Below are 23,024 nucleotides of genomic sequence, written 5' to 3'. Positions count from 1 at the left end.
ATTTCCCTTTGATAGTGATGAAGCAGCTGAGAATGGTTCTAATGGCTCTAAACACTATGGGACTTAACATCTGAGGTTATCACTCCCCTAGAAGCGGCGAAAGTAGAAGCAAGATGACAGCCTTTTCAGCTAAGTCAGACATTCTACACTGACGATATTAAGAAACTGTTATCGCGTTGGTATAAACAAGGTGCCTATGATCAGAAATAAACATATACACATAAATAATAAGGGTGTAGAATGTTACTTAAAATTTATTTTAATTAAAAAGATTTTTAAGTTTCCACATACAATAATTCGAAGACATTACATTTCGGCACGCCCTTGTATTTAAGTTTCAATCCAGAAGGGCTAGTAACTGAGACGGTACAGGGTCACTTATACTACATCGACAATGTTAACCCGCATCTTGGCGTGATATTTGACAGTCCACTTTGCCTTATTACTTGCCAGACACTATAGTCAGATATGCCACAGTTTGCTCTGGATTACGGATGATTCAGGTATTAACCAGGCGAGGGAAGGACAAGCCAGGGCGTCAGTCGTAAGTCTTACCTGTGGCCGCCGGTGTCCTCGTGGCAGTCAATGTGTTAAGGCTGGAACTGAATCTTGGGATTATAGGAGGTCAGTGTGAGTAAAGGATGTAATGGATTTGATGTTATTAATAATAAGCCTATAGATAGGGAATATCTTCTGCAGTTTGAATATAACAGTTGACGTCATGAAACTACACATTTATTGCGTCAGTATACAACTATTACAGAAACAAGAGAAAGATGTTTGAGTAAACTAGCTAAGTTCTGACGCTCTTGCAGTTTCTTAGCTCCTCTGGAAACAGAAGTTGTCTTCAGTCAGCAGGACAGCCATTTAGATCTCAGTCTCTCGCAGACGAAATAGTCCCTTCAAGCTGAGGCCACAGAGTTGCAATACTCCTAGTGCCTGGGACAATCCGACAGGTGTGGTTCACACTGACTCCTTGGTTTCACCACGTAAACTGCAAAGAATGGAGATATGTATTATTAACAGTAGCATGTATGAAAATAACGTAGCACGTTTAAAATTACTAGTCATGCGACAACGGTAAGTCTTCGCCCGTTTACATAGCATGTGACAAGATAATGTTATGATCGTATAACAGTGATAATATGGGGTTCCGCCAGTATTTTTCTCGGTCCTACATTTTACAAATACATGCTTAATAGGCGGTGAATGTTATTACGAGTGGTTCAAATGGCTCTGACCACTATGGGACTTAACTTCTGAGGTCATCAGTCCCATAGAACTTAGAACTACTTAAACCTAATTAACCTAAGGACATCACACACATCCATGCCCGAGGCAGGGTTCGAACCTGCGACCGTAGCGGTCGCGCGGTTCCAGACTGACGCGCCTAGAACCGCTCGGTCACAAGGGCCGGCTAATAGGGAGTGCCCTAATAATGGCGTAACCGCCGTAATTGCTGATCAGCGTGCTATGTTACCGGATTCTTGTCCTTACTTGCACTATAGCAGACAGTTGGAAGTACACATGACGCCTGGCGCATTTCGCGAGTTTGATGATGTCACTAGAACCAAGTTCCTCTAGGAGGGTAATGCTCCTGGAGTGCGAAGCATTCAATAAGCAACACATGTATCCTGTAACATGCCAAATGACGATAACCTCAGGTCCCTCAGTTTCGTATGCTGGAAACTGATCTGGCGATCTCTGAGTTTGTGATTTGGGGATTGGTGAGCACTGCCGGCCCCCAGCAACCGCACATTCAAAACACGTACTGAAGAAACAGTCTCGGCGGCAAAGTTGTGAACCCAGTATTATATATTTGGATATTACTGTTTTGCGTGAATTTCTTAGTTTGCTTATTCATTTGGTTATGAATAAAATCGGTTTTCACACCGAGGATACTATTAATTTCATGTAAGTTATCTTGCTTTGAGCTCCATAGCACATTTAACATCTCAGTTCACATTCCCAGGTTTGTAATTAATATAACACACACACAAGTAAAGACTACCCACTTACCGCCTCCTACCCATCCACCAAATTTCTTCTTAGAAGCATTTAATATGAATACAACAACCCGAGATCGATAGACTCCAGTGACACCATAAACTGTAGAAATGAACGCTTCTGCATCACTGTAGTGCTTCCCCCTCTATTCCATGTGTATTTAGATACTCAGGAGATATCAGGAATGATCATTAGAGCACATAAGCTAAACAGATATAAAGTTCCTTTCCCAATGAAACTGTCAAAGGTGAACTTAATAACTGGAGCTACCTTAGACTCTCATTATAAATAAAACTTCGATGCTGTTTTAAGACAGTATCTGCTTAAAAATGTATCACTCTAACTGCTCCAAAACCAGTGACTTTGTGGGAAGCAAGTACTGCATACCATGTTAGCAGAAGTCAGGTACATTCAGATTACCAGCAGTGGCAAGTGACACGACCACAGAACTTCTTACAATACTACCAGCATTTCGTTCTGTTTCAGGGTGAAAGCTTCTCTATGTTTCCTGCTCAGTGATTCTTTATCGCCTCTTACAGTACTAAAACTTTTGAACCTGTTGACCCGTAAACCATTTATACAGGGTGTTATCAAAAGGTACGGCCAAACTTTCAGGAAACATTCCTCACACACAAATAAAGAAAAGATGTTATGTGGATATGTGTCCGGATACGCTTAATTTCCATGTTAGAGCCCATTTTAGTTTCGTCAGTATGTACTGTATTTCCTCGATTCACCGCCAGTTGGCCCAATTGAAGGAAGGTAATGTTGACTTCGGTGCTTGTGTTGACATGCGACTCATTGCTCTACAGTACTAGCATCAAGAACATCAGTACCTAGCAACAACAGGTTAGTGTTCATCACGAACGTGGTTTTGCAGTCCGTGCAATGTTTACAAATGCGGAGTTGGCAGATGCCCATTTGATGTATGGATTAGCACGGGGCAATAGCCGTGGCGCGGTACGTTTGTATCGAGACAGATTCCCAGAACGAAGGTGTCCCGACAGGAAGACGTTCGAAGCATTTGATCGGCCTCTTAGGGAGCACAGAACATTCCAGCCTATGACTCGCGACTGGGGAACACCTAGAACGACGAGGACACCTGTTATGGACGAGGCAATTCTTCGTGCAGTTGACGATAACCCTAATGTCAGTGTCAGAGAAGTTGCTGCTGTACAAGGTAACGTTGACCACGTCACTGTATGGAGAGTGCTTCGGGAGAACCAGTTGTTTCCGTACCATGTACAGCGTGTGCAGGCACTAACAGCAGCTGATTGGCGTCCACTGGTACACTTCTGTGAATGGTTCATCCAATAATGTGTCAATCCTCATTTCAGTGCAAACGTTCTCTTTACGTATGAGGCTTCATTCCAATGTGACCTAATTGTAAATTTTCACAATCAACATGTGTGGGCTGATGAGAATCCGTACTCAATTGTGCAATCACGTCATCAACACAGATTTTCTGTGAACGTTTGGGCAGGCATTGTTGGTGATGTAAGTCTTCAGGCTTTCCCGGCGATATCTTGACATGTGGAAAAATCGGGTCTACTGCCGGATGTTTGTGTCACTCTGGCACAATATTTTGGCCACGTAACTCGTTGCCTTCTTCACCTGCTGCTTTCATCTGTTACTTTCCCCTCTTTGGGGAAGTGTGAGGGGGAGTTTGTAGCCTTTCGGCTTTTACTCTCCTGTGTACACGTGTGTGTGATTTTTCTATATATTTTTGGTGTCTGTGATATGTGATGAATTGTTGTGAATGTATCTGGTACTTGCCTGAGGTAGGCGAGATGATTGGTGTTATATGGGAAGGATCTGGACTAGGGGTTGGGTATTGGGATTTTCTCTTCGACTTAATCGTCAAAGATCGTCATAGGGCGCTTGTGCTTATCGTGGGACATGTCGCACCGACCTAGGGAGTGGATGAGTGCATTTCCGGATCTGGAGGAACCTTCATAGAAGGCCCTTGCCAGATCCATGAAACGCTCTCTCAGGAGTGGGATTTCGGCTGCGGCGTGCAGGTCGTCTGTGGGGAATCCAATGTTACTGACAACAGGTCGAAGAGCGACCCCCTCTTTGTGGACCTTGGGGAGTCCATAGAGTCTGGGTGGAACAGGTGCTTTGGGATGAAGCTTCTTTGTGACCTGCAGCGACATACCTCACTGCACAATACCTGAAGAAGATATTGGCACCATATGTGGGCAAATGTGCACACCACATTCGGAACTCGGAGGAATTCCTACTACGGCTAAGGCAGCTACACATCGTGGACTCTGACATCATGGTCAGTTTCGATGTAGTGTCGCTCTTTACATGAGTGCCACTCACCAATTCAATCAATATCATTGGAGAGAAGTTCGATGGTGCTCTGCTCGACCTGTTCAAACATGTACTGACCTCAACATATTTTCTTTATGGGGGTCAATTTTAAGAGCAAGCGGAAGGAGTGGCAATGGGCAGCCCTTTATCACCAGTGGTAGCCAACCTTTTCATGGAAAGGTACGAAGAGGAGGCACTTGCAACAGCTACTTACCAACCCAAGTGCTTTCTCAGGTATATCGATGACACTTTTGTCATTTGGCCCCATGGTAGGGAGAAGCTAGATGACTTTTTGGAACATCTAAATTCAAGCCACCCAAGTATAAGATTTACTATGGAGCTAGAGAAGAATGGACAACTCCCATTCTTGGATGTCTTGGTCAAGAGGAAGGCAGATGGCACTTTGGGGCACAGTGTGTATCGCAAGCTTCAAGCCAGTAGCTGCCACCACCCGGCACAGATGAATGGAGTCTTGAAAACGTTAGTTCACAGGGCTCGAGCTCTGTCAGATACGGAAAGTCTGGCCACAGAGGTAGAACATCTACAGCTGGTGTTCCGCAGAAATGGATACTCCTCCACAGATATCCAAAGGGCACTTCGTACTACCAATCAACCACAGGGTACACAAGAGGGGACAGAGGAGGCGAAGAAGGTGGCATACCTGCCATATACTGGACCTATTTCTGCAAAGATCAGCAGAATTCTTTCAAAATATGATATAAAGAGTATCTTCTGTCCACCCTCCAAAATTGGGACCATGCTAGGGAGTGTGAAGGACGACCTGGGGCTACGTAAACCAGGCTTTTACAACATCCCGTGCCAGTGTGGAAAGTCATACATTGGCCAGACAACGAGGATGGTCGACGTCAGGTGCAAAGAACACCAGAGGCACACCAGACTCAGACAGGCAGCAAAATATGCCATAGCGGAGCACTGTCTGGAGCTCGGCCACTCAATGGACTACAACAACACCAAAATTGTGACACAGATGCCAAGATTTTGGGGCAGTGTCATAAAGGAGGCCATCGAGATCAAGGTCCCTGACAACCTAATAAACCGAGACAGCGGTTACCAGGTTAGCTCGGCGTGGAGTCCGGCTCTGGAGCTTATTAGGGCTCAACATAATGAACCAACAAGCTCCTCAAGAAGTAGTAACACTGCAGGAGTAGCGCCAGGCGGGTGCAGACCGCGAACGCAACTCCCGACGCAGGACGGGTCTCTAACAGCCGCCACGATCGCAGATGATGGACGAGCCGAGCATGGACGACCGTCGGAGCACCAGGGAAGTGTCAACACCGCAGGATCAGCGCCAGGCGGGCGCGGACCGCGAATGGAGCGCCCAACAAAGGACAGGCCTCAGAGAGCTGCCACAGTTGGAGACCAAGTCGGGTGCGGACGTCTGAGGGAGCACCGGGGAAGAAACAACACCTTACAAGCAGCGCCAGGCGGGCGCGACTGCGAACAGAGCCCCCGACGCTAGACGGGCCTCATACAGCTGCCACAACTGCAGATGGTGGACTAGGCGGGCGCGGACGTCCGTCGGCGCACCAGGGAAGTGCCAACACCTTGGGAGCAGCGCCAAGCGGGCGTGGTCAATGAACGGAACGCCACATGCGGGTCTGGCCCCAGACAACTGCCACGATCACAGATGGTGGACGAGCCGGGCGCGGACGTCCGTGGGAGCACCAGGGAGGGGTTAAAACCTCAGGAGCAGCTCCTGGCGGGCGCGGACCGCGAATGGAACGCCCGACACAGGACAGGTCTCAGAGAGCTGCCATAGATGGCGCCCACGTCGGGCGCGGACGTCCGAAGGAACAACACATTACAAGCAGTGCCAGGCGGGCGCGGACGGCAAAGAGAGCACCCAGCGCCCTCTGGACATAAATACTGGACAAGATCCTCCAACACGGCAGTCTCAGGTAGCACCTGAAGAAGGCAACGAGTTACGTGGCCGAAATATTGTGCCAGAGCGACACAAACATCCGGCAGTAGACACGATTTTTCCACTATGTTGATGATGTCTTGATTGGGCCCATATTCTTCACCTACGATCAATGGAGCACGTTACCATGATTTCGTACGGGATACTCTACCTGTGCTGCTAGAACATGTGCCTTTACAAGTACGATACAACATGTGGTTCATGCACGATGGAGCTCCTGCACATTCCAGTCGAAGTGTTTGTACGCTTCTCAACAACAGATTCGGTGACCGATGGATTGGTTGAGGCGGACCAATTCCATGGCCTCCCCGCTCTCCTGACCTCAACCCTCTTGACTTTCATTTACGGGGGCAATTGAAAGCTCTTGTCTACGCAACCCCGGTACCAAATGTAGAGACTCTTCGTGCTCGTATTGTGGACGGCTGTGATACAATACGCCATTCTCCAGGGCTGCATCAGGGATTCCATGCGACGGAGGGTGGATGCATGTATCCTCGCTAACGGAGGACATTTTGAACATTTCCTGTAACAAAGTGTTTGAAGTCACGCTGGTACGTTCTGGTGCTATGTGTTTCCATTCCATGATAATTGTGATTTGAAGAGAAGAAATAAAATGAACTCTAACATGGAAAGTAAGCGTTTCCGGACACATGTCCACATAACATATTTTCTTTCTTTGTGTGTGAGGAATGTTTCCTGAAAGTTTGGCTGAACCTTTTTGTAACACCATGTATAAATGATTATCGAAGTGTTGGAATATATGAGCTCTCGCTTGGCTGAAATAACACTGTGGGATCGCTGGCAATGAAGATGTTGACCACTTGAGCAAAGAGGCTGTGTGACGGAAATTTCCAAAAAAAATGGCTCTGAGCATTATGGGACACAACTGCTGAGGTCATTAGTCCCCTAGAACTTAGAACTAGTTAAACCTAACTAACCTAAGGACATCACAAACATCCATGCCCGAGGCAGGATTCGAACCTGCGACCGTAGCGGTCTTGCGGCTCCAGACAGCAGCGCCTTTAACTGCACGACCATTTCGGCCGGCGGAAATTTACACCTGGACTACAATCTCCAGTACGGATCACCGACATGTCCTACACAGTAAGTGTAAATTACATTCGGTGGTGAGCTTGCCTTCAGTGAATGCCAGACTGTCGTATAACCATTGCCACACTGCTTGACTCATCTGAACACTTGTACGCTATTGCACATTTTCAAAAATGGTTCAAATGGCTTTGAGCACTATGTGACTTAACTTCTGTGGTCATCAGTCCTCTAGAACTTAGAACGACTTAAACCTAACTAACCTAAGGACACCACACACATCCATGCCCGAGGCAGGATTCGAACCTGCGACCGCAGCGGTCGCGCGTTTCCAGACTGTAGCGCCTAGAACCGCTCGGCCACGCACATTTTCAAACACGATAACGTTTATGTACAATTTGTACGGTGCCATAGTACTTTTTTTTACGATTTCGTCTTCCATAGTTGTATTTGATCACGAACGGTACCTGCTCAATGCCCTTAATACGTTGCGACTGTCTGTCCAGTGTTTTGTGTCTGTAGCTGTGAGTGCTTTACGACGGAGGTTACTGAGATCGATAAGCAAATAAGCTGAAGTGTCCTGGTATTTCAAGAAGCGTCGCATTGAATATTAATACCACTTACAGAGAAAGCATTATCTGTTAGGGTCTTGCTTATAAAAAAAAACTTTCTGCTTCTCTCACTTGAGAGTTCTCATACTGCTATCCGTTTTTGATCATGTATGTTTTACTCGCTTTGCATATCGCTAAAAATGGTAGTAGTTTTGTCTTCAGTTACACAGCTACATTATGTTAAAGGGAAGATGGAGCAGGACTGCCAGATTCGTGACGTAAGACACATATCTTGAAGGGCTGATTCTTCTACTTTGAGGGAGTAGTGCCATCCCAAAGGGAGAATGGCGACCTCCTAGGGGAATGGTAGCTACGTATGGCAATGGTACTCACTTAGCACTTAGTAGAGGGTGATGATGCATTATGTCCCACGTGTGTCTGTGAGTATTGACGAAAAACAAGAAACAGGGAATAGTTAAACATTTTCGCAAAAAGATGTGAGAGGCGACAGTCAATAGCTAGAAGAGTGTGAACAAATACATGCGTGACATGAATTTAATGAGGAAAATTAAATGACGAGACAATAAAGAGGGTAATTTAATGAGAAATTTGTTACAATTTCAGGAAAAATTGATTGTTAATGACGTGAGTACTTCAGGCGTAGTTATTATATTCGACACTGAAATACACAGGTGTGTGTGTGTGTGTGTGTGTGTGTGTGTGTGTGTGTGTGTGTGTGTGTGTCTGTGTGCGTGTGTGTGTGTGTTTTGATGCTAAGAGTTTCCATCGTTTCGTAACTTACATAAGTAGCAATTAACTGACACAGTTGAAAATTTCAAAGATTCTGTGAGGTTTGTGGCCCTCGTATTCTATTCAAAGTAATAATGTGTGTCCAAAATGAGCCTATGTGGTTGTCACAGTGTATGCTCCATGTCTTTCTGTGCTGCAAGTCAAAATCCGACTCTTTCCATCGGTGCTTGAACCAATAATATCGGGGTGTGGGCGTGGGTATCCGAGGGTTCACGAGATGGGTGCTAGCAATCATCGCCAGTCATCAGTTGCTGTATTTTCTGTGTGTGCTTCAACCACAAACATTGGGCTGCAGAGGTGGCACATTTTGTGACACAAGAGACGGAGATATTCACTTAACCACGTGCGGCGTGTACTGCGAGGTACACACAACCTAATTTTATCGCAGAAAGAATGACTATAAGGTGTATTTACGCCTTGTAATGGTAGAAGTTGATGGAGTTCGAGAAAAAATAGTCTGAGTCCAAGCTAGGAAATGCATCGCTGAGTGGTTGGACGGGCAGTTTGCCAGTAGATCTTGCGCCATTAGACGGCCTCACACATTCTCCTAGCTGTTGACATTGGCAGACACTCTTTTAAAAGTCGCCTCTGTGTCCGTAGTACTTTGTCACTAGAAAGACGTCGTCTCGTTAAAAACAACATAGATGTCTTTATGAAGGGCACTAGCAGCGCATTTGAGCTCTTTAAGACAGACATCAGCTGTATTATGCTGTTATGTTACAAGTAATAATCGAAACCTGTGGTGTCGGTGTTAGCCTGTTGTTCAGTTACATTACAAGTCCTCAGAATTACATAGGGTATTTTTTTTTCCACCGTGTGCAAACTCTTGGGATTGATCGGTGAGAGTATACGGACCGAAAAGGTCTAATTAACTTATTTTCGGTGATGCATGGTTCCCATGATAAAGACCATTAATTCAATCATATATTGTTACAGAGACTGCGGTCTAATACTCGTTGTAACACGTAGCCACACTTACAGTATGCATGGTTGAAATGGACCTCAGTACTATGGGACTTAACTTCTGAGGTCATCAGTCACCTACATCTTAGAACTACTTAAACCTAACTAACCTAAGGACATCACACACATCAATGCCCGAGGCAGGATTCGAATTGCGACCGTAGCAGCAGCGCGGTTCCCGACTGAAGCGCCTAGAACCGTTCGGCCACAGCGGCCGGCGCTGGTACGGTTCCTCATACGTCATGTCTTAGGACACTCTCCTGTCATAGTAATTGGTAATTCTGTGCCCGATTTACTTCTGTTGCTGACTCACCTTATAGTTGACGTGATACAGCGTTGGACACAATGGCTTCTTACTCGAATCGAGAACATGCCGACTTGGTATTTACTAACGGAAAGGCAAGTAACAACGGCCGGCGGGCAGAAAGGTAGAATCATGAGACCTATTCCTGCCGACAACAAGCACAGTATTCTGTGTTTGCAAAAGTGTTTCGCCGTTAGTCTGAGACAGGGTCGTTTCAGGAAGCACGAAATCATGAAAGACGTTCCAGAAATTTACGGATATCAGACTTGGAGGAAAATGTGGTTAACACCATGAAGGGTGACCGCCGTGTCAGTACCAGGCAGTGGGCCCCCCAGTACAGCACAAGCCATAACAACTGTTACTATTAAAACGTACAGCGTGTGCAGGGCTTACTAACAGCAGACATTCCACATCGGGGGGACTGTTTTGTAACTGGTTCCTTCACCAGGCAACAACGATTCCGGTATTTGTGTCATGCATCCTGTTCACAGATGAGGCTACCTTTACACGGAGTGGTATGTTCAACTTCCATAATAGTCATCCGTTGGGCTGTATGCATAACCCCCATGGAATAGTGATAGCGAATCATCAGCATCGATGCAGCTGAGATTTGCTGGCCGGGATAACTGGCGCCCAATAGGCCGGAGCAATCGTCTTTTCTTGTGGGTCACTTCACCCCCCTTTGCTGGAAGAATTTCCTTTGATGATAAGAAGCGTTATGTGGCTGCCACATGATCGCGTTCCAGCTCACTTAACCGTTAACCTCTGGACGCATCTCAGTCGTGTCTTCCCTGGTCGATGGATCGGTCGAAGTGTTCCTGGTGCATGGCCTGCCCGTTCACCGGATACCAACCAGTGCGATTTCTGGTTATGGGACCATCTGAAAAGTATTGTGCATGCAGAGCCCCTTCCAGACGCGGAGACTCTGGAACAGCGTATTCATGGTGCCTTTGACACTGTTTGGATGCAGTCTGGACGATGTCAACGTGTGAGACAGAACATGCTGTGGCGCGTACATGCATGCGTTAATGGCACATGGATACAATGTTCACCAATACTGTATCAGTGGCTGCATGGTACAGCGCGTTTTAGACCGCAGTTCAGTAACAATATATGAATAAAAGATCATTAGCAACGAAACCACTGCCGGATCAAAGTTCGTTAGACCTTTTTTGTTCAGTATCCGCTCATCGATCAATCCCTGAAGTTCGTACGCGGTGGAAAAAATCACCCTGTGCATACACCGAATGAATCCGGTACCTTTATCCATGACTGAGAATGCCAAGGGTGAAGAGAGCAAGATGACCAAAATGTCAATGGTTTTGACAGAGACCAAAAGTTTTTAGTGGTGATTCCTTTCATTTTCCCCAACTCTAGAAGATTCACATTTTGTTAGAGTTTGAAGAATTATTTTCTTGAAATTGAGCCAGTGTTACGCTTTACGATCCCTGTCGAAGTTAATGACTTCACCTCTGTGCGAGATACGACGCTACCTTGTGTTTGTTAATCGGCCAAATATTATTGTATCTCTGAGTGGGGGCATTTCTGTCGGCTAGTCACCAGTTTTTATCGTGATACTTCGCGGGAACACCATGAACAGCTTGATAGTATAAGCATAGGTGACCTGAAAGCTTCGATGGCAGGTGCGTTTTCCTTAACCACTGTACCTGATAAATGCAATGTCTCAGCTTGCTTCCAACAGTGGCCACGAAAAGCAAAGCGCAATAATATCGTCGTTGTGTATTAACAAATTTACTATACATGTAGATTTTACGGTTTGTTTTGTAAACGTGTCTATCTACATATTCATTATTGCTACAACTACATCATTAACGTTAAGACGATGATAAAGCTGCACAATTGCACACTTTTTTTGTTTGTCTTCGTGTGCTGTCTACCACGCTTTTACAGAAATGTTTTAGACTTATTTAGCAAGTTGCTTGTATTATTAACACGTTTTGCACGGTTTAAATACACCACACAACTTTGAAGGACGGTACGCTTGAGCTAAAGCCTTCTTCTGAACTTACTACAACAGGTAATCAGAAAGCCATTAGAAGGATATACTTAAAATTTTTATCTTTTATGTAAAAGTGAAGTATGAAGTCTAGTATGAAGTATGAACTAGTATGAAGACTACGCTACTTCCCCCTCCTTCTTTCTCGATGTTTTGGTCTGGCGTAACAAACGTGCTTTTACGACGTTCTTTATTCAACCTTCACGGGCTCCTAATTAAAATGTGAGACATATTGCTATGTATAAACGCCTCAGATTTGGGATAATTTTTGCATTGCTTATACGGTTGATTACTAGTACGGTGTATCATCGTCTGTAAGTAGCATACATTTCGGTCTGATGGTAGATTGTAGATGTCTGTCACTAGGACAGTGAATGAGTGAGTGCACTAATTTAATGCCAACATGATCTTTCCGACAAGGTGTAAACCAGTACGTTCACTTACCATTCCCCAATTCATCTAATTCTTCGTCTCAACGTCAACGCATCGCTAAATTTAAAACTTTACTAATATTGTAAGCCTGTTTCTACTTGTCCCTAAGCGTGTGACGGGTATTGTTTATATACACTAATTGCGTTGTCGGCCTTCTACAGGGTACGACGAAAAGGGTGCCTTGCCTACAATTTTAGAGTGTTTAACCTAGTATAGGTTTGTGTACAATGCTGCAAACATATTCACTGTGGAAATTAACCAAACGCTATGTACCACGTCACTCGTGGCAACTTCCGTCGCCTGTTAAAATATGTTGGTTTAAATTTTGAAACTTGACGTCGCGTTACACAACATAACACTCATAAATGAATTCAAAGGTGTGTAGAAGTGTGTAAGATATAATTAATGCAGCAGATTAAAGGGGAACGCAGATTACTCCAAAAAGTGAATTAAATACGCGCAGCACATTGCTGTGAATGGTTTTGGTGGAGATTCATGAGGAGTTGCACTTTCGTGAAGTGGAGATTCTTGCGTTGCGCACTGTGACGTAAGGGTAGCCACTCTTCCTTGATGATTTGATTTCACTCATATTTTCACATTCACTGTGGAACCCTTCGCGAAATGTTATACTCAACAATCTGATTTTAACTTATCAATTTTCAATGGAGAACTGCGTGTTGTTTAAAGTAATTTACCTTTTCGTAGCTGGTGGTAGCAAGAATAGAGCTTCAACACATTAACATACAAGTAGAACTTGTTGTCTGACTCGACACAAGATTCATGAACAGTTGTAATTTCGTGAAGTGGAGATTCTTGCTTTGCGCACTGTGATGTAAGGGTAGCCACTCATCCTTGATTATTTGATTTCACTCGTATTTTCACATTCACTGTTGAACCCTTCGCGTAATGTTATACTCAACAATCTGATTTTAACTTGTCAATTTTGAATAGAGTGCACCGTGTTGTTTAAAGTTATTTACCTTTCCGTAGCTGGTTGTAGCAAGAATAGAGCTTCAACACATTAACATACAAGTAGAACTTGTTGTCTGACTCTACACAAATGGTATCGTCATCTCCCGTGTACGATGACTTCGCCAAAAATGTTCTCTCCGCTGTGATGTTGCTGGTGGTTAGATTGTCGCTCGAAATGGTGACGGTGGTAGACTCTTCTGGTTGCCCGTGGACCTCCGCCACTGCTACCAGCGCTGTAAAAATCGATGAACATAATTACAGGCCGCTATTTCGTCAAATGGCTGTTAGTGCTACTCTACCACTTAGCACTGAAACACTACAGTATGCTATGTATGTACCAGCTGCTAGAATAACTATACTGAGGTGTAGTGCAACTCTTCTGACACGTAGCACGAACTATGCCACTTGCTAACATATCTCCATTGTGTGGTAAAGATACTGATGTTGTCTGGTAGTGTGAATCTGAGAATGATGTTCTTTAAGACGTACATGAAAACCACCCCACTACAATCAGGGAAGTTACAGTAAGAGAATAACGGATCTTTGTTCCATTTATATAGAATATCTGAAGACGTACTGTACCGCAACACGAACAGCATGCACGCTTTGGTGCAAATAACACAGACTTAGTTATGAAAAGAATTACAGAGCCAGGCTAACTGAAGCAGTGAATAATAAAATCAATTGACTGCCTTGGTTAGACTTCTTTTGCCCAGTGAATTGTTCTCAAGCAGCAGGATATCATTGAAAGTACGTATAAGAAAATCTGTTACCTGCTTCATCTCTAGTATATTCGTTCGTCTAATTCATTCGCAGTGTCACATAGCGCATATGCTGGCGAGCTTCTCAGCCACCCAAAGTCATTTTAACCTGGGAGTTGAACGCTTTGACTTCGCTGAGAGGCCGACACTTGTACATGCGACTAAGCCACATTCGGTAGCCACTTGGCTGCCGGCGAGCTAGCGGCTAGTGACAGGATATCGGTGGTTTTCTTCCATGCGTGGAACGGGTGAGCTGAGAGCTAAATTATGCGAAAGGCAGGCGATATTACCTGTAAAATCACTATCTCTATGTATCTTTAACACTGAAGAAAAATTACAATGTTTTACATATTTTCATTTATGTAAACCTGCCAGATCACCATATTCTCCGCACCTACACCGTACATGACTGCAGGATGACGTTCTCCATGCCTTACCTTCGGTAAACTGGTGACATACGTAATATGAATCGCACACTGATCGTGTATATGTGGTCTTGTAAACCAGACCACATCTCTCACAACTGTATAATGTATGTAGTCATTAGGTGCAGGGTTTCTTTCTGGCAGAAGGGGAACTTGTTGTGACATCACAGCTACGACGCTTGGACCTATTGTGATATTGTCGACTTCGACAGTTAGTTCCACTGAATTTGTGATGTGAATGAGTTCGCCTTATTGGATCTACAATTTTAGGTTATGATGCCATAGTGTTGGCCATACTGGACTTCATGTACCTGAGTGAACCCGGAGGATAACTACTCTTGACTTTCATTGACTGTAGATGGACAGGGTAGGGGAATGTAATCATGGGATCGTAAAATGTCCGATAAGAGTCAAATAATCCTTGCCCAGAGGTGTAGCTTGGTATGATTCAGAGGAGAGGGTGAGAAGCTCTTTGAGCATCTATTGCTGAGGTGACAAGTGCTGAAGGGGCGCTCACAAATCATCCCTTTCTTCTGGGTGACGGGTGGCGCAGTGTGTCAAAAATTATATGGTCCCCGATACTGATGACGTAGATGATGTGAAAAGTGGGATATAACTGGTATTGCATCACAACTAATTTGTAATTATTATTAATTATTATTAATATTATCACATCTACTCATTATTACATGAATTCTGATATGTTGAACTCTGTAGTGAACTATAATTATTTACGAACTGAGGAGTATTTTGTGTTTAGTCGATGACAGGAGACTATGTGTTCCACTGACCATTGCCCTTTAATAAATAAATAGGAATTTACGAACTCTAAAGTACAGAACCATGCAAACTTTTGGGGATTGGATAATGTTTGTAATTTGGTTTCATGGTTAAGCACTACTTGAAGGATCCCCGTGTAGCTATTTAACTGACCGAATAAATTATCATTTCGTTGTAGTATAAGCGTTTTTATGTTTGCTACATCAGTTATTCAGGAGACTAACGTTCTTTCACCATGTTTAAATATTTATTTTAATACATTTTGTATTTGTTTTAAATTCACGTTAATCAGTGATGCATAGGTAAATTTCGCAAATATATTTTTTATGGAGCTTAGCTAATGGTAAAAAATTAAGGATGTACGGCTCGACCCTAGAATATCGACCCAATATTCCAAACTTGTTCACTGTCTAATCGAATCTCATGGGTTATTTTAATTACAGGGAATTAGAACCATTACATCGGAGCATTTTCTGGGTGATCAAAAAGTCAGTATAAATTTTAAAACTGAATAAATCACGGAATAATGTGGATAGAGAGGTTCAAATTGACACACATGCTTGGAATGACATGGGGTTTTATTAGAACCAAAAAAATACAAACGTTCAAAAAATGTCCGACAGATGACGCTTCATCTGATCAGAATAGCAATATTTACCGCAACAAAGTAAGACAAAGCAAAGATGATGTTCTTTACAGGAAATGCTCAATATGTCCACCATCATTCCTCAACAATAGCTGTAGTCGAGGAATAATGTTTTGAACATCACTGTAAAGCATGTCCGCAGTTATCGTGAGGCAATGGCGTCGGATGTTGTCTTTCAGCATCCCTAGATATGTCGGTCGATCACGATACCCTTGCAACTTCAGGTAACCCCAGAGCCAATAATCGCACGGACTGAGGTCTGGGGACCTGGGAGGTCAAGCATGACGAAAGTGGCGGCTGAGCAGACGAGCATCACCAAACGACACGCGCAAGAGATCTCTAGCAATATGAGGTGTCTTTTTTTTTTTGTTCTAATAAAACCCCATATCATTCCAAGCACGTGTGTCAATTTTTACCTCTCTATCTACATTATTCGGTGGTTTATTAAGTTTTCAAATTTATACTGACTTTTTGATCACACGGTACGTCACTCTAGTCGTCATTAACTTGACCTATCATACAATAGTGGCGTGCACCACAGAGTCCCCATGGCCAAGGCGAATCTCGCAGATGAAATCCGTTCGACGAAAGTAGAATACTCTTGTCACTGCGACTGGGAGTGTGAATCTCAAGCGAATTACGGCCTGCATCGCCTGAACTAGCAACAAACGACACTTCCTCACCAGTAGAGAAAATCTTTCGTAAGCTTCTTGGCTTAATTCAAATGCTGGAACTGGAAATCACCCCCCAAATGCTCGTTATTCGAACTCCATCCGCCCGCCTAACATCTCGTCTGGTAATTGGTAATGCTGTACATGACAAAAATGGATCACCACTTGAACAGTCAGCAATTCCCTGAAAATAAAAAAGAGAGCATCAACACCGACAAGCACTGTTTGATCATGTCGGGCAAGTTTTCGATATTAACTTCCTGGATAAATAAGCAAATACAGTACCCTCTTCAGTTCTTGTTGGATTGCTGGTATCTCACAGTTAAATGGAAAATATTTACTCTTTCCTCACTCGTGTTTTTGAAGGGGTTCCCTTCTAGCAAGTCAAATGACGGAGATGTAAATTGTCTCCTAGAAATATGTAGTTGCGATTGTCTCTTCCCCACTAAAACCTAGCCAGATATTTGGCTGAAAAAGTTAGGCTCTTCTTTGGTTCTGACAGCAAACAGACCGCTCTCTCCTTTGTAGTAGAAAATGAAAGTATTGAAAAATCTGTAAGCCCTTCTCCTTATGATCATGTAACTGGTATTTGACTGAAAAGAACTAATACCTCCAATTGGATGAATCTGTAGCAGTTTTTCCCTCCTCGTCAAGGTAAAGAACGGAACCTATTATAACACAGTTCCTGTAACGTCCTCTGAAAATCACATGCGTGAAAAGATTTATAGGTACCATTATTATTTGTTTGGTTTTCTGATATATTTCATACAATAGTTAGGGGCAAAGTAGTAACAGCCTTGCGTGGACAGCCCCACTTATTTGTTATGATCTTCCACATATTATACGATGGAGACAGAGTTATTTCACTACCTAGGTTAAGTCGATGATGCTAGTACATACACGATTCCATCACATTAATGTGACCGCCGCCGTTCGGGCCAACGTCTGATAACCACCCACAGACGGTAGGGCTCAGTATAGCCGTGGAGGCTCTATAAAGTGTGCCAGGGAGACGCGGAGGATAGTGGATGTGAACGACAGCTATGGAGATGTGTATGGGTGAACAGACATGCAACTGTTGAGCAACTGACCGCTCAGATGAACCAAGGGGCTACCAACAGTGTCTGCTCAACGATCATCCAGTGAAAGTTGCTATGTATCATCGTCCTCAGTAGGTGCCTAATTCCTGCGCTCACTAAGGCATCGGCGACGAAGGCTTGAATTTGCGCTCCAGTACCGTAACCTGACCTACTTTGAGCGGCCGTTTCAGATTAATGACGTTTTATGTTCCATCGGTTATATGGCACTTGGCGTGTACGGCGTGGGACGTCTCAAAGCCAACACCCTGCTACGAGAGTGAGGGAGCGTTATGGTCTGGGAAATGTATTCTCATGGGTGATTTCGTCATTCTGGAAGGAATAATTATCAGCACTAGCATGTTTTGTTGCTTGGCGACCATGTCCACCCCTCCACACATTTTATTCCTCTTTGGCATGATAGCGTCTACCAAAAAGGCAATGCAACCTTTCACGGTTGGATCTGTAGCTTGTTCTTGATACGACTGGACATGAATCCTCGTGTTTTTTGCGATGAGAACTTAATATGGTAGCTTTAGGGCTCATGTACGTCTCTTTATACACTGTGATCAAGAAATGTGTTCCGCGTAAATGCAGCTTGATTTTATTTCGCAACTGTTTCTTTCAATACTTATTGTCAATTACATTACGTTGTATTCTGTAATATATATAACAGTTTTTTCATTGTGCTCGCTTTCTACCACAGCGTCTATTATGTGGTCTGCATTTGACTTTGTAATTGTTGCATGATTCTCCTTAGTCCTTTCGTTTATGCTACTTATTGTTTATCATAGTTTTGTATGGTCCTGCCTGCGGTTATCTCCGCATTTCTTTAATTCTTTTGGAAGCACTTTATTTAGTGACTTGAAATGCATTATTCATTATTGCAGTACCTATTACGTTTCTAAGTGACTCTTATAGTTTTTAAAAAACATGTGAAGCGTAACACATAAAAAAATTTGTCAATCAACACATCAAAACATTTCATAGTGGCAACGAAGAACTCGTAGTCTTATGTTACTATTTAAGTTACACAAACACTGTGAATGCAGAGTTAGGTACGTTTCAATCTCTGGATTTTGAATGTGACATGATATGCATAAGAAGATATTCCGAAAACATTAATCTAGAACCGCAGACCATACATTCGAAAATTATTTGATTGCAATGTAGACATAAAAAGACGACCGCATGGGAAAAGCCACAGAATAACACACACGAAGACAGATGATCGAAAACTTACGTTCCTTCCTACAACAGCCTAAGGCGGAAAAAAATCCCGAAATATGTAGTGCTACGTCAGCAAAACGTAATTGGTGTAGTAACTTTATTCATAGTAATTAAAGCGGGATTACTCTTTTTACCAATTCTACAAGAGGTGTAGCGTTCGCGTCTCAGTGTGTATCACTCAGCGCAATTTTTACATACTTCTCAAGTGTAAAAGAATTGCAACGCCGGTCACTAACTATCAAAATTCATATGGCTATTAAATGGTTGAGTCATGCGATTAAAACAGTTGCTACAGGCAGGGTTTGCATGAGACTGTTCTGGACGACGTTTCTGAGAAATACCTCCAGCAGTTTAGTTAACAGAAGCGATTCATAGGGAAATTCTTACATGATCTGGTAACAGACCTAAAGTTCGCGAATCGGTTAACATGGAAGAGAAGATCAGTGAACATACGGCTGTTACTAATTCAATGAAAATTGGTTTCAAAAGAACGTTACTGGAGCAATAATATCAGGAAATAAACTGCAGAGTGTTTCGGCTCTCAAGATCGAATATTCAGCTTCACTATTTACAGAGATGTAAGACACAAAATGGTCAACTCTACAACCATTGGAAACGGTATCGTAGAACTGTACGTGCCGAGTAAGGTTTCAGTGAAATGCAAAGACCCGTCATGGTTCGAGTGAAATGTCACTAAGTTTCTGTCAATACAATAAGAGCTTCGATACACATTTATGTGACTTCGGTGCCTTGTTAAAAAACAAGAGATAAAAGGAGCCATGAGATTACAATCACTAGCCGATCTTACCAAAAATCGTAACATTTATTGGTACAGTATATAAATCTATAACACTTATTCAGTCACTCATTCACCGCACTGGCACCATCAAGACAGATCATGGAGAGAAGGTCGAATTACTGATATAGCTTTGCGAAACTGTTTCACCACGGTAGGATGTTTCGCTCAGTTGTTTCAGAATACCCAGCTGGTCGACATTGATGTAACTGGCAGAACAATGTAAACTAAAATTATTCAGTAGTTGAAAGGTATCTGGATTCGAGAAGATGTCGATAAGTTCCTGTCTTTCTCCCCTTCTAGCAGTAGTTAATTGTAGGTCAAAGTAGCGACGAAGCATTGAAGACGATTTAAAAAAAATAGCACACATGATTGAAAGCCTGCTCGTTGACTTTGCAGAATAAATGAACCCCCTTTATACACACGGATGATGACATTTTTAAAGGAGGAACGTCTCATCCACTAAAAACCAAATGGATTCTGCAAACAGAAATCTTGCGATACTCATCAGCTCTGAATCATAGTGTGCCCAATGTAGCCCACATCGATGCCTTGTTCCATGAATTATTCCGAACGTAATTCGATACGGTTCCGAAATGGCATTTAGCGGATAATTTACGAGAATACTGTGTATCGGACCAGATTTATGATTTTATTCGCTAATTCACTGCCGATATAACTCAACACATCTCTCTCAATAAAAGAAAATTTATAGTCAGGAAGATAACTTCAAGGGAACCACAGCGAGCCTGTATCTGTTCACAATATACACGATGTAAAATTAGGATTCCATACTCTGGGAGGTAATAGTTTGCATGAAAACGTAAGCAAAATGTCCGGAAGACATGGGCTCTAAGAAGTATACTTTCAGCTCGACCACTTCTTGACACTATAAGCCGAATACACATTTTAGGGTAGGTGCATCAGCGAGAGAATGGAAGCCTACTATTTCACAAGGAAAATACCAAACTTCGTTCTAATCACCTCCTTTATAGATGGGACACTAATGCAGGTCGTACGTAATAGCTTGACAAACTACAACACATTGCCTCACGTATTTGGCAGCTACTTTATTTCATGACTTGAAAAACCATTTCTGAAACAATATGTGTTTATGTATTTTATCATAAATCAGATGGTATGGAAATGTAATACATGTTGGAAGAATAAATAAGAAATAATTATGTCAAGTCGTTGTAGTATATACTTGGCAATATCAGGGATATTATATTTGCACGAAACAAGGCATACATTTCATGTAACAATAATATCGTTGGATGAGAGAGCCGGCAGAGATCACTTGTGAAGCATCTGTCCTGTGTTGCAGACGCGTGTGTTGGCGCGCAAATGGCAAATGCATATTGTGGTGTAAATAGCGTTATAATAAGTGAGCGAGGACATGTACAAGCATAGTACATGGACGCAAGAGGGCTTTTAGAATTAATGAAGAGAGTAGTGTGGCCCACGTTTATCCATGCTCATCGCTAATCAAGAAGAGCCTACCGTCAATACTGATATTCATTATAAGAATTACATCGTGCCACAAGCAGCTCATAGCAAAGTAAGATCTGGACAGTATTTTTATTGTAGTGTGATAGGCATGCCATTGTAATAGTTTTTTTTGGAACATTAGACTGGTCTAGTCAAAGCAAACCCTATTGATCCAACCCATTAACCATCAAAGTCGTCCTATCCCCTCACCGTAACTTCCGAGAAAGTCATAAGCGAAAAATATAGTGAAATGAAAAAAGAACCCGTTAAATTAACAACTCATTTTCAATCAAGTAATATTGTAATAGAAAGCTGTAGTAACTATAGTTGTCCATATAATGCAGCACTGCTATGGTAACGCAGACACTCAGTTCAAACTAAAAGTGATACAAGTGCAATACATGTTTCGGTGACGAAAGTATGCTTGCCTGGCCATCTTGCAGCCAATGAAATTTTATGATTTTATTTGGTTTTCTCTAATGACGTAACTCTCCGTAACATCAGTATTCGCAAATACTTATTGTAACAGTAACTGACAAACAGTAATAATCACTTCTGTTCACCACATTTTCAGATAGACAGCATTGCCGTGACACAGTATAGTTTCTATGAAGTGTTGCAAGTCCTAATTAAGTTTACTATTAAAATAATTGCGCCACAAATGAACGTCTTTAGTGTTCACTTTACGGGTGTTTTCTACATCTAAGTTCGCGCAAGTGTATTTTGTTTATTTACCGCATTAACTTTCATGTCGAGTATTTGTGTGAATTCAGTGACATTAGCTATTTACCAAATGTAACTTTCACTCCTTTTGGAGTAGGAGAAACTTTTCTTCTGATTTCTACATTCATTGAAACAATTCTGGGATACATAATTACTGCTAACTATAGTAAGACTATAACTTTTCGCCATTTTTTTTTCATTTCTATCGTTATTGGACACAGTAGACATTAGTCCGGTAACAATTGGTCTGTAACTGTCTAAATTCTATCGGTATGCGTTATCGGTATGCATTAGTCTTCGCATTAGATGTCTTGTTCCTGTTAATTGTGGAACAGTTATTACACATAGGTGAGTATATGTCAGTTGTGTGTTGTTACTCAACAACAATGTAAGGTGGTCCCATTTGTTTACCCAAATGTTTACTGCATTCTGTGAATGATGCGATTTAACAAACAGCTTACAGTAGACGAGATAAGCTTCAGAATAGCGGAGATGAACAAGTGTTCATTCCTAATGAGGTATGCATTTTAGATAGTTACGGTATCTTTTCCTTTCTTTGTTTCGAACCATACAATAGTTTCTCAAAACATGGAATACTTTCTTTAACACTCTGTATATAGATGATCTTGTGATGGCGACGGAAGGTCCATAAGATATATCGCGGACGACACTGTTGTCTGTAGCGAGGTTGCTACGTCAGAAGACTGTAGGAAATTGGAAATCTGCAGAGGATCGTTGATAGGTGGGGGTGCTGGAAGTCTACCCTGAACGTAATTAATTACAAAGCACTGCGCTTAAACACGTGAGGAAAACCACAACAGTCAAGTTAAACTGTTGGCGAAGATTCACTGGAACGAGGAAATACCAAGGAGTAATTGTCCGAAGCGATAAGTGGAACAACTGCACAAAACAGACTGCAGGATAAGCAGTTGCAAGTCTTGAGATTTATTGGAAAGTTCCTAAGGAATAAAATTCGTCCATGAAAGAGATGGCTAATATTCTGTAGGTTCCTGTGTACTGCTCGCCCGCCAGACTGAGAAGATAGAGAAATTACAATGAAG

General features: G+C 42.7%; 1 protein-coding gene across 1 annotated transcript in view; it reads right to left on the bottom strand.

Annotated features, from left to right (window-relative positions):
* Positions 1–719: 719 nt before the first annotated feature.
* The window catches only part of LOC124595006, a 28,270-nt gene continuing 5,965 nt past the window's right edge, over positions 720–23,024 (bottom strand). Inside the window, exons 2-3 of the mRNA XM_047133554.1 lie at positions 13,373–13,597; positions 720–994 (exon numbers count right to left, since the gene is read on the bottom strand). Of these exons, the coding sequence (XP_046989510.1) occupies positions 933–994; positions 13,373–13,597 (287 nt within the window). The 3' untranslated portion in view covers positions 720–932. The remainder of the gene's footprint in view (positions 995–13,372; positions 13,598–23,024) is intronic.

This window comes from Schistocerca americana, chromosome 2, assembly GCF_021461395.2.
Source record: "Schistocerca americana isolate TAMUIC-IGC-003095 chromosome 2, iqSchAmer2.1, whole genome shotgun sequence".
Lineage (NCBI taxonomy): Eukaryota > Metazoa > Arthropoda > Insecta > Orthoptera > Acrididae > Schistocerca > Schistocerca americana.
Note: the sequence above shows the minus strand (reverse complement) of the source record. Positions and strands in the feature narration are given on the sequence as shown.